General features: G+C 48.2%; 1 protein-coding gene across 1 annotated transcript in view; it reads left to right on the top strand.

Moving 5' to 3' along the window:
* Positions 1 to 14286, top strand: part of LOC147096429 (zinc-binding protein A33-like) — a 34591-nt gene extending 20305 nt beyond the window's left edge. The window contains exons 6-7 of the mRNA XM_085975191.1: positions 11793 to 11912; positions 12343 to 14286. Of these exons, the coding sequence (XP_085831317.1) occupies positions 11793 to 11912; positions 12343 to 12896 (674 nt within the window). The 3' untranslated portion in view covers positions 12897 to 14286. The remainder of the gene's footprint in view (positions 1 to 11792; positions 11913 to 12342) is intronic.
* The last annotated feature ends 830 nt before the right edge of the window (positions 14287 to 15116 follow it).

Here is a 15116-nt window from a genome sequence, read left to right as displayed (position 1 = left end):
GCAATGGAATTGAAAATCGAGCGGGGTGTCGAATGGGCAGCCTATCCGATGCTGCCTGCCAGCAGGCTCGAGGGGCCGAATAGCCTACTCCTGCTCCTATCTTCTATGTTTCTATTCTTAAGGCTAAGGGGATCAAGGGACATGGGGAGAAGGCAGGGACAGGGTACTGAATTTGGATGATCAGCCGTGATCTCATTGAATGGCGGAGCAGGCTCGAGGGGCCGAATGGCCTACTCTTGCTCCTATCTTCTATGTTTCTATGGTATTCGACCCGATCCCGTCAGTTTCCCACGGGATTTGGAGGGGAGGGGGCACGGTTACTTTAAACTTACCCTTTTCAGTGCAACCACTATCACTCCAAGAACTACCGCAGAGTGCAGGGAGAGGAGTAATGGCCTCAAAAGGATGGCCAATGTAAGTTAGACTGCGGTGCCAATCCATTGGTGCCATACCTTGTACCATTGATGGAGGCTTCTCTCGCCGGCCTTCTTCTGATACTCTTCCACTGTCATAACCTGGATGTCAGAAAAACTCACTTATGCAAAAGGCAACCTCTGTAAACACGCAAGCAGCACCTGAACTCATACAGCCTTGCCTGAAGGGTGACCACTAGTCACCAGGAGCATCTCACTTAAAGCGACAAGGCACATGCACCTATCATCATCATTGAGATGCACGCACTCATATGGAACAGGCCTAGTCGCCATCCTTCTCATGTTCCTTTATCATTGTCTTCTTTCCCCGCAAAGGAAACGGCCAACCACCAACAGAGCAATGCAATCAGGATGATGCATCAATGCTGAAAACCACACGAGTGCACATGAACAGGGAGTTCTGCAAATGATAGGCAGACAGACGAGGGAGGTTGTGGGAGATTGAGGTTGGAGGCGATGTTGCAGCAGAAGCAAAAGGCAAGGCAAGGCTCATCAAAACTAGTGTCCGCTTCCTACGTTTTCTCAAAGTTTTGAAGTGTCTAACATGCGACCATTAGTTCTTCAAGATGAAATACTATTGTGTGTACATCTAAACAAGCTCTTCTGTGTTTCTCGTCACGGGAGGTGCCTTGGAAGAAGAGGCCGGCCATTTGAATGACTACCCAGGCAGTGCCAGAGCTACAGCTGCTGTTACTTCCAAAGCTAGAATCCCTGCCACTTCATCACCAAACTCACAATGGCATCTTACCGTGCAAGCACCAGTACACGGACCCCATTTGTGAGGAAGCAGTTAGTGAGTCAGAGGGGGTTTCACTCATGTAGCACTGAGCACTGGTGAGAATGTGGACCTCGACGTGGAAGAGAAACAGATTGAATTTGGTTCACAGAGAGCAAAGGGAATATAGACCTCAGCTCAAGAGCCTAAGGACCCAGATCGCAAGAGTCCGGTCTTGGAGAGAGCTATGACTAGGAAACCTAGATCTTATATGAGGCAGTAAAGAAATAGAGACAGTTTCCATGCCTATGGATGAGATAATGGATGAGTGGGAGGAGACCACCACATGCATGCAGGTGCAGCAGGCGGTTAAGAAGGCAAATGGTATGTTGGCCTTCGTAGCGAGAGGGTTCGAGGACAGGAACAAGGATGTCTTGCTGCAGTTGTACAGGGCCTTGGTGAGACCGCACCTTGAGTATTGTGTGCAGTTTTGGTCGCCTTACCTGAGGAAGGATGTTCTTGCCATGGAAGGAGTTCAGCGAAGATTCACCAGGCTGATACCTGGGATGGCAGGAATGACATATGAGGAGAGATTGGGTCGATTGGGCTTATACTCGCTGGAGTTTAGAAGAATGAGAGGGGATCTCATTGAAACTTATAAAATTCTAACAGGACTGGACAGACTAGATGCAGGAAGGATGTTCCCGATGGTCGGGGAGTCCAGAACCAGGGGTCACAGTCTAAGGATAAGGGGTAAGCCATTTAGGACAGAAATGAGGAGGAATTTCTTCACCCAGAGAGTGGTAAACCTGTGGAATTCTCTGCCACAGAGGGCGGTGGAGGCCAGTTCATTAAATATATTCAAGAAGGAGTTGGATATATTTCTTTAAGGCTAAAGGGATCAAGGGATATGGGGAGAAGGCAGGGACAGGGTACTGAGTTTGGATGATCAGCCATGATCGCATTGAATGGTGGAGCAGGCTCGAGGGGCCGAATGGTCTACTCCTGCTCCTATCTTCTATGTTTCTATGTATTGCAGAAGGTTTTTCATGAAATGCAGAATATCCTGTTTCTTCAAACAGCGGCAATGAATCTGTTTTCCTCAAGGCCCCTCTACTGTCTACATTGAAAAGATCTTCAGACATGGGTTCAGCACCCGTGACACTGCCAGAGGAAGGCTGCTGGAAGCTAGTTCCCCTGAGACAAGTCCTTCGCTGAGAAGAGAGTCACCCCAAACTTTTACGGTTCCAATGGAACTATCCTAACTCCCCACCATCTAAACTCATCTCACTTAGGGAGCACCTCATAGAAGTTGTAGACTAGGATCTAGAGCAATTAACTGAATTGGCACAAGGGATGAACTCGGTGTTACGAAGTAGTTGTAGATAGGGTGAATGGTTGACTTTCCACCTCTGGGTGAATGTTGTTTTTCTAATTAACATGACTTGATCACATAGAGTTATTAGCGCTTTTCCGTGTGTGTTTGCCACCTCTAGCCATTGTATGATGGCAGAAGACTGCAAAATACTGTCTTATGAGGGGGATAGACAGAAATTGTTGACAGTGAGGGATTTCTGCAGATTTGGAGGGAGAGCAGGAAGGTGTGAAGTGACGTTATTTGGTGTGTCAACTGTTATTGATTGAAAATCCTGGGCTGAGAGTCTTGTTCTTTCTCCAGGTGCTGACTGTCCTGTTTCGCATCCTTCCCCTTCCTGCAAAGCCTTCTCATGTTGTGGGGATGGATGTCCTCCCTTCCTCCCATCATTAGCACACTTTCATCTTCACGAAGCAGCAAGCCTATCTTCATTGTGGTGTTATGTAGTATCCATCAATCTACAATGGCCCAGAAATTCGGGTCGGGGGCTTCACACGGGTGCAAGCCCCCGACCTGCACTTACCTAGCGCGCCGGCCGTTGAGCTGTGGGCCCGCGTGGAATTCCGATCCTGGGCCTGCTCCAGCTGCCGGCGCGCAGTGCTTGTGTATCCCAGGGGCACAGTTAGTTCGATGCCTCCCCTGGGATCATGTGGGCCATGGAGAGCCAATCGTAGCAGGGAATGCTCCATTCATAAGTTTGACAGGAAGAGCTGTCAAAACTTAGAAATACTACGGGCCCCAAAACATCACTAAATCTTCAAATAATTTTTTTTTTAAATCACATTTTTTAAGTAAACTAAATTACATGAAATAACTATTTTAAACAATAATTTAAATTAGTGGGGCTAAAAATAAACTTACCTTTCTTTAAAGTATTTAAAAATAATAAACCTGTGGAAAAAATGTTTTAATTTTAATTAATTTACCACTTACCTTGTAAAAAGCAGGCCTTATGCCTGCTTTTTAAATGTCTAACTTCTGGAGACTTACCCTCCTGGGAAAACCTGCAAAAAAAACGTAAGTTCAATGCGCACGCGCTGCCTCTCCCGTGCACGCGTTCGACCTCTGAACCCCTTCGATCAGGGGAATGGAAGTGCCGGTTTCCCACACATGCGCAGTGCATGCACGAAACCAACACTTCCATTGGGCCTACGGGTGAGTACCCCGTGCGTACTCACCCGTGGAGACCCGAAGTTCTGGGCCAATATTAATGACTCTGAAGACCTTCTCTGGACTGTCTCTCAGGGCTTTACCAGGAACCTCGAAGGATATTTCAGAATTCCTAAAGCGGCTGAAAACTAAACGATATGTAGGTGAAGTAAAATTAACCCTCTGGTGTAGCAACATTTCCTCTTCAATTCGTTATACATCTATATAGTGACGGTAATAATTTGACTCTGGTTTGGAGTGGGAGTTGAGTAAAATGGAGGGTGGAGGTTAGTGATGCATACTTGATTCATGTGAATGCTATGGGATGGAATAGGAGGAGGAGGAGTTGGATATATTTCTTAAGGCTAAAGGGATCAAGGGGTATGGGGAGAAAGCAGGGACAGGGTACTGAATTTGGATGATCAGCCATGATCGCATTGAATAGCGGAGCAGGCTCGAGGGGCCGAATGGCCTACTCCTGCTCCTATCTTCTATGTTTCTATAGCTGTGTGTGTTAAAGAGGAATAGCAATATTCCTGCCGGATTACGTGTTATAGGTCACGTGTTTATATTGGCTTAGTTTAAGCGGTAGCAAACTACCGCTCCATTGCACCCCAAAACCGCCTGCAAACAGGCGCTGAATCAAAGGAATATTCAGTCGAGTCGGCGTCTAATCTCAGCATTAGTGCTCTCATTTCAAAGGCTGTGTTGCGCCCATTTATTGGTTTAACTGCAAACAATGTGCCGCAGGGCCATCACATGACCGGAAAGAGGCACGCTGGGAACAAATGGTGGTTCTCCCGTCTTTCCGTTTGGGAAGCTGGTGGAAATTCAGCTCGGGATTCAACTTTCATCTTCGGCAGGAGCAGAAACATAGAAACATAGAAGATAGGAGCAGGAGTAGGCCATTCGGCCCCTCGAGCCTGCTCCGCCATTCAATGTGATCATGGCTGATCATCCAAATTCAGTACCCTGTCCCTGCCTTCTCCCCATATCCCTTGATCCCTTTAGCCTTAAGAATAGGAGCAGGAGTAGGCTATTCGGCCCCTCGAGCCTGCTGGCAGGCAGTATCGGATAGGCTGCCCATTCTACACCCAGCTCGATTTTCAATTCCATTGCAGTTGATGTAATGGTGCGGCGCTCCGAAACCGCCTGTTCTCCAACCCCGATGATGTTGAAAGTTCTTGATCTCCAAGTCCTTTTGTTAGTCATCTGTACCTGCATTAGCAAATTGGTTCCATTTTAACATGTTAGAGATTTTTCGATGGCTCAGTGAGTAAATATGTTGTCCTATGTGATATTAATCATGCAGTCCCAGGCTGGATATCCGAATCTAGGTCATTAGCTCATTTTGGGATGCTGCGATTAGTTTTGATACCACTGGGCTATGGAGGTGGGTTAGGGTTAGGGTCCCCACAGCTGTTTGCTATCCAGTGATCCCAATGGAAGAGCGCCAGTGTGGAGTTTGTGTGAGTACCGGAACATAGCTGTGGGCTCATAGATAAGGAAAAACAACTTGGGTGGAGTCGCAAGTGGCCGAGGAGCCGTCCATCAGCTGCTACTTCCAAAGGAAGGGATGAGAACTGTGTCAAAATATGTTTACACATGTCTCACATTTGAGTTCCAGCTCCCTTGGTGGGTGTCATTCCACATTGGCTTCCCATCCTCCGGAAAGCTACTAAACCCTGATTCTGTAATGGTGACAAGAACCAATGGTCTCACCCTTGAAATATCTGTCACTCCTCCACACAGTAAGATTGATCGTCCTTATGTAGAATGTTGTGAGCTGTGTGTCTATTTATCTACTTTAAGTAATACACAGATAGCCTAAGGCTTCAGTTCTGCTCCAACACTTGTACTAGTGTCAAGCCGTGGCTCAGTGGGCGGCACCCTCGCTTCCGAGTCAGAAGGTTGTGGGTTCAAGTCCCACCCCAGAGACTTGAGCGCAAAAATCTAGGCTGACACTCCCAGTGCAGTACTGAGGAAGTGCTGCACTGTCGGAGGTGCCGTCTTTCGGATGAGACGTTAAACCGAGGCCCCGTCTGCTCTCTCAGGTGGACGTTAAAGATCCCATGGCCACTAATTCGAAGAAGACCAGGGGAAGTTTTCCCCGGTGTCCTGGGCCAATGTTTATCCCTCAACCAATGACAATAAAACAGATGATCTGGTCATTGTCACGTTGCTGTTTGTGGGAGCTTGCTGTGTGCAAATTGGCTGCACTTTGGGACGTCCAGCGGTCGGCATTGACGCTGTAGGAATGCAAGCCCTTCTTTTCTAGTGTGAGACATCAATGCAAATGTCATTTTACAAGTTAGTGCTGGGAAACTTGTGGATGTAGGAAATGTCGTTATGGTTGTAAATCTTTCACAATGCCCTATTTTCCGATGGACATTCCTTCACCTGTATAATTCGACAGGTCCACCATCTAATGCCCCAGGGGAATAAAGCAAGAGACGTTACGACCTCCAGCAGCCCCACTCTCCATTCACATTGCCTATACAATAAAACTACAAGCCCGATAATTTATAAGGAGGACACAAATAACCTCCCAGAGATGCCGGGGAACATAGGGTCTAATGAGAGGGAGGAACTGAATGAAATCAGTATTTGTAGGGAAATGGTGTTAGGGAAATTGACGGGATTGAAGGCCGATAAATCCCCAGGGCCTGATAATCTACATCCTAGGGTACTTAAGGAAGTGGCCCTAGAAATAGTAGATGCATTGCTGGTCATCTTCCAAAATTCTATAGACTCTAGAACATTTCCCATGGATTGGAGGGTAGCTAATGTTATCCCACTATTCAAAAAAGGTGGTAGAAAGAAAACAGGGAATTATAGACCGGTAAGCCTGACATTGGTAGTGGGGAAAATGCTAGAGTCCATTATAAAGGATGTAATAGCAGAGCACTTGGAAAACAGTGACATGATCGGACAAAGTCAACATGGATTTAAAAAAGGTAAATCGTGCTTGACTAATCTACTGGAATTTTTTGAGGATGTAACTGGTAGAATAGATAAGGGAGAAGCAGTGGATGTGGTGTATTTGAACTTTCAGAAGGCTTTTGATAAGGTCCCGCATAAGAGATTAATGTGTAAAGTTAAGGCACCTGGGATTGGGGGCAAGGTACTGACTTGGATAGAGAACTGGTTGGCAGACAGGAAGCAAAAAGTTGGAATAAATGGGTCTTTTTCCGAGTAGCAGGCAGTGACTAGTGGGGTACCGCAGGGATCGGTGCTAGGACCCCAGCTATTCACAATATATATTAATGATCTAGACGAGGGAACTAGATGTAATATCTCCAAATTTGCAGACGACACAAAGCTGGGTGGGCATGTGTGCTGTGAGGAGGATGCCGAGAAACTCCAGTATGATTTGGACAGGTTGGTTGATTGGGCAGATGCATGGCAAATGCAGTATAATGTGGATAAATGTGAGGTTATCCACTTTGGTGGCAAAAATAGGAAGGCAGATTATTAAATGAACGGCAATAGATTGGGAAAAGGGGAAGTGCAACGAGACCTGGGTGTCCTTGTGCACCCGTCACTGAAGGTAAGCATGCAGGTGCAGCAGGCAGTTAAGAAGGCAAATGGTATGTTGGCCTTCATAGCGAGAGGATTCGAGTACAGGAGCAAGGATGTCTTGCTGCAGTTGTACAGGGCCTTGGTGAGACCACACCTTGAGTATTGTGTGCAGTTTTGGTCGCCTTATCTAAGGAAGGATGTTCTTGCCATGGAGGGAGTGCAGCGAAGATTCACCAGACTGATACCTGGGAGGAGAGATTGGGTCGATTGGGCTTATATTCACTAGAGTTTAGAAGAATGAGAGGGGATCTCATTGAAACTTATAAAATTCTGACAGGACTAGACAGACTAGATGCAGGAAGAATATTCCTGATGGCGGGGGAGTCCAGAACCAGGGATCACAGTCTAAGGATAAGGGGTAAGCCATTTAGGACTGAGATGAGGAGGAATTTCTTCACCCAGAGAGTGGTGAACCTGTGGAATTCTCTACCACAGAAGGCAGTTGAGGCCAATTCGTTAAATATATTCAAGAAGGAGTTAGATATATTTCTTCAGGCTAAAGGGATCAAGGGATATGGGGAGAAGGCAGGGACAGGGTACTGAATTTGGATGATCAGCCATGATCGCATTGAATGGCGGAGCAGGCTCGAGGGGCCGAATGGCCTACTCCTGCTCCTATCTTCTTTTTTATGTTTCTATGTGCCCAGGCTATCCAGGAAAGTTAACAGCCATAAAAAAAAAACTTTAGGAGTAAACTAGCGCTCCTGGTCACGATTTAGCATTAAAAAGTAGCTGCCAGATAGTGAGCTCAGAGAATGCTCCAGGGACTGAGCTCTGAGCATGCCCCAGGGACTGAGCTCTGAGCATGCTCCAGGGACTGAGCTCTGAGCATGTCCCAGGGACTGAGCTCTGAGCATGCTCCAGGGACTGAGCTCTGAGCATGTCCCAGGGACTGAGCTCTGAGCATGCTCCTGGTACTGAGCTCTGAGCATGCTCCAGGGACTGAGCTCTGAGCATGTCCCAGGGACTGAGCTCTGAGCATGCTCCAGGGACTGAGCTCTGAGCATGCTCCAGGGACTGAGCTCTGAGAATGCACCAGGGACTGAGCTCTGAGCATGTCCCAGGGACTGAGCTCTGAGCATGCTCCAGGGACTGAGCTCTGAGAATGCACCAGGGACTGAGCTCTGAGCATGTCCCAGGGACTGAGCTCTGAGCATGTCCCAGGTACTGAGCTCTGAGCATGTCCCAGGGACTGAGCTCTGAGCATGCTCCAGGGACTGAGCTCTGAGCATGTCCCAGGGACTGAGCTCTGAGCATGTCCCAGGGACTGAGCTCTGAGCATGCTCCAGGGACTGAGCTCTGAGCATGCCCCAGGGACTGAGCTCTGAGCATGCTCCAGGGACTGAGCTCTGAGCATGCTCCTGGTACTGAGCTCTGAGCATGCTCCAGGGACTGAGCTCTGAGCATGTCCCAGGGACTGAGCTCTGAGCATGCTCCAGGGACTGAGCTCTGAGCATGCTCCAGGGACTGAGCTCTGAGAATGCACCAGGGACTGAGCTCTGAGCATGTCCCAGGGACTGAGCTCTGAGCATGCTCCAGGGACTGAGCTCTGAGAATGCACCAGGGACTGAGCTCTGAGCATGTCCCAGGGACTGAGCTCTGAGCATGTCCCAGGGACTGAGCTCTGAGCATGTCCCAGGGACTGAGCTCTGAGCATGCTCCAGGGACTGAGCTCTGAGCATGCTCCAGGGACTGAGCTCTGAGCATGCTCCAGGGACTGAGCTCTGAGCATGTCCCAGGGACTGAGCTCTGAGCATGTCCCAGGGACTGAGCTCTGAGCATGTCCCAGGGACTGAGCTCTGAGCATGCTCCAGGGACTGAGCTCTGAGCATGTCCCAGGGACTGAGCTCTGAGCATGCTCCAGGGACTGAGCTCTGAGCATGCTCCTGGTACTGAGCTCTGAGCATGCTCCAGGGACTGAGCTCTGAGCATGTCCCAGGGACTGAGCTCTGAGCATGCTCCAGGGACTGAGCTCTGAGCATGTCCCAGGGACTGAGCACTGAGCATGCCCCAGGGACTTAGCTCTGAGCATGCTCCAGGGACTGAGCTCTGAGCATGCCCCAGGGACTGAGCTCTGAGCATGCTCCAGGGACTGAGCTCTGAGCATGTCCCAGGTACTGAGCTCTGAGCATGTCCCAGGGACTGAGCTCTGAGCATGTCCCAGGGACTGAGCTCTGAGCATGTCCCAGGGACTGAGCTCTGAGCATGTCCCAGGGACTGAGCTCTGAGCATGTCCCAGGGACTGAGCACTGAGCATGCCCCAGGGACTGAGCACTGAGCATGTCCCAGGGACTGAGCTCTGAGCATGTCCCAGGTACTGAGCTCTGAGCATGCCCCAGGGACTGAGCTCTGAGCATGTCCCAGGGACTGAGCTCTGAGCATGCTCCAGGGACTGAGCTCTGAGCATGTCCCAGGTACTGAGCTCTGAGCATGTCCCAGGGACTGAGCTCTGAGCATGCTCCAGGGACTGAGCTCTGAGCATGTCCCAGGGACTGAGCTCTGAGCATGCTCCAGGGACTGAGCTCTGAGCATGTCCCAGGGACCGAGCACTGAGCATGCTCCAGGGACCGAGCTCTGAGCATGCTCCAGGGACTGAGCTCTGAGCATGTCCCAGGTACTGAGCTCTGAGCATGCTCCAGGGACTGAGCTCTGAGCATGTCCCAGGGACTGAGCTCTGAGCATGCTCCAGGGACTGAGCTCTGAGCATGCACCAGGGACTGAGCTCTGAGCATGCTCCAGGGACTGAGCTCTGAGCATGTCCCAGGGACTGAGCTCTGAGCATGTCCCAGGGACTGAGCTCTGAGCATGCTCCAGGGACTGAGCTCTGAGCATGTCCCAGGGACTGAGCTCTGAGCATGCTCCAGGGACTGAGCTCTGAGCATGCTCCAGGGACTGAGCTCTGAGCATGTCCCAGGGACTGAGCTCTGAGCATGTCCCAGGGACTGAGCTCTGAGCATGCTCCAGGGACTGAGCTCTGAGCATGCTCCAGGGACTGAGCTCTGAGCATGCTCCAGGGACTGAGCACTGAGCATGCATTCAAAAGCACGCATCTCCTTTTGCGAAGCGCACTTGGAAGTATAACTCTGGTCCACCACTTTTCATCGCACTCTACAAACCCCTGCGAACCCGCTTGCCTCATTTCCAGAAAAAAAATCACAGGATTACGTAGGATATACGGCACAGAAACAGGCCATTCCGCCCAACCAGTCCATGCCGGTGTTTATGCTCCACACGAGCATCCTCCCCTCCTTCCTCATCTAAATCTATCAGCATAACCCTCTATTCCCTTTTCCCTTAAATGCTTCTATACTATTTGCTTCAACCAGTCCCTCTGGTAGCGAGTTCCACATTCTCACCACTCTTTGGGTAGAGATGTTCATTCTGAATTCCCTATTGGATTTCTTGGTGACTATCATCATATATTAATGGCCTTTAGTTATGCTCTTCCCCACAAGTGGAAACATTTTCTTTGTATCCACTTCATCACATTTTTTCATAATGTTAAATACCTCTATTAGGTCACCCCTCAGCCGTTTTTCCAGAGAAAAGAGACCCAGCCTGTTTGTCCTTTTCTGATATGTATACTCTCACATATCTAGTATCATCCTTGTGAATTTTTTCTGCACCCTCTCCAGTGCCTCTATATCCTTTTTTATAAGATGGCGACCAGAACTGTACGCAGTGTGGTCTAACCAAGGTTCGATACAGGTTTAGCATAACTTCTCTACTTTTGAATTCAATTATCTAGAAATAAACCCTAGTGCTTGGTTTGCTTTTTTGTGACCTTGCTAACTTGTGTCACAACTTTGAGTGATTTGTGTATTTGTACTCCGAGATCCCTTTGTTCCTCTACCCCACCTAGACTCACACCCTCCAAGTAATAAGTGACCTCCCTATTCTTCCTACCCAAATGCAATACCTCACATTTATCTGTGTTGAACTTCATTTGCCAATTATATACCCATTCTGCAAGTTTATTGATGTCCTCCTGTAACTTGTTGCACTTTTCCTCAGTATTGACTATCCCCCCCACCCCAATTTGGTGTCATCCGCAAATTAGAAATAGTGTTTTTGATTCCAAAGTCTAAATCGTTAATGTAAATTGTGAAACAGCAGTGGTCCCAGCACTGATCCTTGTGGAACACCACTATCCATCTTCTGCCGTTGTGAATCGTTACCCTTTACCACTACTCTCTCTGCTTTCTGTCTTGAAGCCAGCTAGTAATCCATTCTGCTACTTTTCCCCTGACTCCGCATTCTCTGACCTTGTTCATCAGTCTATTATGGGCTACCTTATGGAAGGCCTTTTGAAAATACAGATAAATTACATCGACTGCGTTACCATTGTCTCCTCTGTCCCCTCTTCGAAACATTCAATAAGGTTGGTGAAGCAAGTCTTTCCCTTTTGAAATCCATGTTGATCAGATTTGTAACCAAGATTGGTTGTGTTTGCAACGCTTATATTAAAATGATGAAACGTGAATTATACTTTGCAACAAAATGATTATTTTTATTTTCTTGCTCCGTTATTCTATAGATTATAAATATGCAGGCTGCACTGACCCAGCCAGTAACTCTACTCCACGAACTGATGCGAGCGAAGAGGTGCCAAGGAAACGCTCCTTTATAAATAGCACCGAAGAAAATAAAAGAAAATGTAATAAATTATATATGGATATAATATAATGTAATAGAACAGATAACAAGGATCTATATAGTTTTTCAAACTTATCTTGGAGGATTTTCACTCCAGTTAATTCGCCGCTTGCCGCAAAAAAAACTGTCCTAAACATTAATCAAAGTACAGTCATTAAATGGACCACTTTCTGATCTGTCTCCACTAGTCCTATCACCATCTCGTCTGGTTTTGAATACCTCTTCATGTCTCTTCTTCTCTTGTGTTCTCTCCCAGCCTGGCCTCTTAATCTATTTCATTCCCTGTGCCTCTTTAGTCTTGACAAAGGGTTTTGACCCGAAACGTTGACTAATTTCTCTCCACGGATGTTGCCTGGCCTGCTGAGTTTTTCCAGCATTTTCTGTTGTTATTTACGCTTTCTGATGTTGGTTTTTGTTTCTCTCTTTGTCAGTTCCAGCCTTTCTGACTCTGAATGCCAAAACAGCTCATCCCCGACTCTTGCTTTCCGAGGACCTGACTGTTGTGAAATACGGGGACGTCAAGCAAGATGTCCTGGACAACCCCGAGAGGTTTGACACCTGCGTCTGTGTCCTGGGCTCCGAGGCATTCATATCCGGGAAGCACTACTGGGAGGTGCAAGTAGGGACCAAGACTGAGTGGGACGTGGGCGTGGTGAAAGAGTCCATCAGCAGGAAAGGCCACACCACAGCGACGCCAGACTCCGGATACTGGATTGTGTGGCTGAGGAATGGGAACGAGTACAAGGCCACCACCGTACCTCGTACCCGCCTGAACGTAACGATGAAACCCAAAGCCATCGGGGTGTACCTGGACTATGAGGGCGGACAGGTGTCGTTTTACAATGTGGACAACATGTCCCATCTCTACACCTTCATTGACACTTTCACCGAGAGACTCTTCCCTTACTTCAGCCCCGGTATCAATGACGACGGGGAAAATTCGGAACCACTCAAAATCCTCCCAGTCAGATGTCACGAAGAATAAAATAACTTTTTTTTCTCTCTCCAAGATTTGTCGTTCTTGGGGTCAGATTATCTTTTGCTACTTTATTTTTTTTTCTCGCCTGAGCAACAAATATGTTCAATTGTAAATCAGTTTCTAATCGACGCCTAACTGCAGCACAGAATCAAGCTCCCGAGTTCGGCAGCTTCCAGTTGTCACTCCATATTCTAACCCACTGATTGAATGTTTGTATATATCCGGTGCTTCTTATTTATGAGCAATAAGTTTGGGCAGGATGATGCCACAGCAGTCTTGGAATGACACCTCACTGCAGAAAAACGCACTTGGGAGCGTTTCTGAGGCCCCATCTCCATTCGCTTTACACTAGGGTTAAACTATTGTTAAAATTTTCACAATATTCAATCGCTTTCCTGGAAATAGGGCCGGTAAGAAAGTGTGAAAAGGACTCCTCTCTTAGACCACGCGGGATTAGAATTTCCCAATTTCCAATGGTTGGAAGTTTCCGACACCGCTTTGACATGGGCCGTGCCACACACGCGGCAGATAGATGGCATGAGTTTCGCTGGTACCTTGCGTGGCAATTTCGGCGATTAATGAGAATGGGCAGAAGCAATTGCTTGAATTTTCTGATAAACTGCCCGCTGCTTGCGAGGCCCCGCCGATGGCACCTGGGGGTGGCATAACATTCCAGGCTACGGGGCAAGATTTTGCCCTTACTGCGCCGGGTGTCATTGGGATCCTTCCGGCACCATCCTCAACGCAGGAAAAGCGGACGGGAAGGTGTGCAAGCTGATAAGTGAAGTGTACGATTTTATTTTCATTTAAATGAACAGACAGAGAATCGAACAGGTTCGTTTAAGGGTGTGCGCTGGATTTTCCTGTCCAATCGGTCCAAAACCCCAGGCGCAGGACCAGGAAACGCTGCTCTAGTATATATTCTCTGCAACCGGGCAAATGTCCACCAGAGTACTGTGCACACGTGGCCATTCTTTATCAGGCATTTGGCAGATTATGAGAAATGGGAAGATTTGTAGCCAATGGCAATCCTCTCTTCACACATGTACTCTCTAGCGGGAGGGACTGGATAGGAATCAGCCTGAACTCGGACCCATAACTTTTTGTTCCAAATGGAGACCATTTGTAGATGAGATTACTGGGTGCAGAACAAATCGAGTTATTGCTGGCCTGGGTACTATAGTAACGCACCATTTGGTGCCGTTAACCACTGAGTCATTGGGGAAAGTCACTAATACTTCTTCAGAGTCAAGTTTCTAGCAGTAATGTCTCTCTTAGGCAGTCCCTCGGAACCGAGGATGACTTGCTTCCACATTAAAAATGAGTTTGCAGGTGACTGATGAGTCCAATGCAGGACCTACAGTCTCTGTCACAGGTGGGGCAGACGGTGGTTGAAGGGGCGGGTGGGTGGGGTGCTTGGGTTGCCTGCGCTTGGCTTCCGCTTGCTCCCGGCGAAGAGACTCGAGGTGCTCGGCGCCTTCCCGGATGCTTCTCCTCCACTTTGTGCGGTCTTGGGCCAGGGATTCCCAGGTGTCGGTGGGGATGTTACACTTTTTAAAGGAGGCTTTGAGGGTGTCCTTGAAGTGTTTCCTCTGACCACCTGGGGCTCTCTTGCCGTGCCGGAGCTCCGAGTAGAGCGCTTGTTTTGGGAGTCTTGTATCGGGCATGCGGACAATGTGACCCATCCATCGGAGCTGATGGAGCGTGGTCAAAGCTTCGATGCTGGGGATGTTGGCCTGAGCAAGAACACTGACTTTGGTGCACCTATCCGGCCAATGGATTAGCAGGATCTTGCGGAGGCAGCGTTGGTGGTACCTCTCCAGTGCTTTGAGGTGCCTGCTGTACATGGTCCATGTCTCTGAGGCATACAGCAGGGCGAGTATCACTGCTGCTCTGTAGACCATGAGCTTAGTGCTGGGTTTGAGGTCCTGGTTTTCAATGTAACCATTACATCAGTAATGTAAACTGTTGTATGGAATATCTTTGAGCCTTCAGTTCCTGTAGCCAGCATGATTCTGTGGTTGGCTTGTGCTACAATGATGACCGTCACTGAAGGGTTACCTGTCGCCCCTTCAACCTTTTAAACTGATGTTTGCATTTTCTTGGTGACTGAATTATGTACAATTTATGAAATTTGTAACAGAAAAGTATAAAATAAAAAGCCTACGAATAAAAAATAATCGAGTTTCATTTTTGCTCATTATAAATTATATTGTACAAGTGTTA

Source organism: Somniosus microcephalus, unplaced genomic scaffold (genome assembly GCF_052327205.1).
Source record: "Somniosus microcephalus isolate GS21.2 unplaced genomic scaffold, FLI_Smic_1.0 unresolved_chr1, whole genome shotgun sequence".
Lineage (NCBI taxonomy): Eukaryota > Metazoa > Chordata > Chondrichthyes > Squaliformes > Somniosidae > Somniosus > Somniosus microcephalus.
Note: the sequence above shows the minus strand (reverse complement) of the source record. Positions and strands in the feature narration are given on the sequence as shown.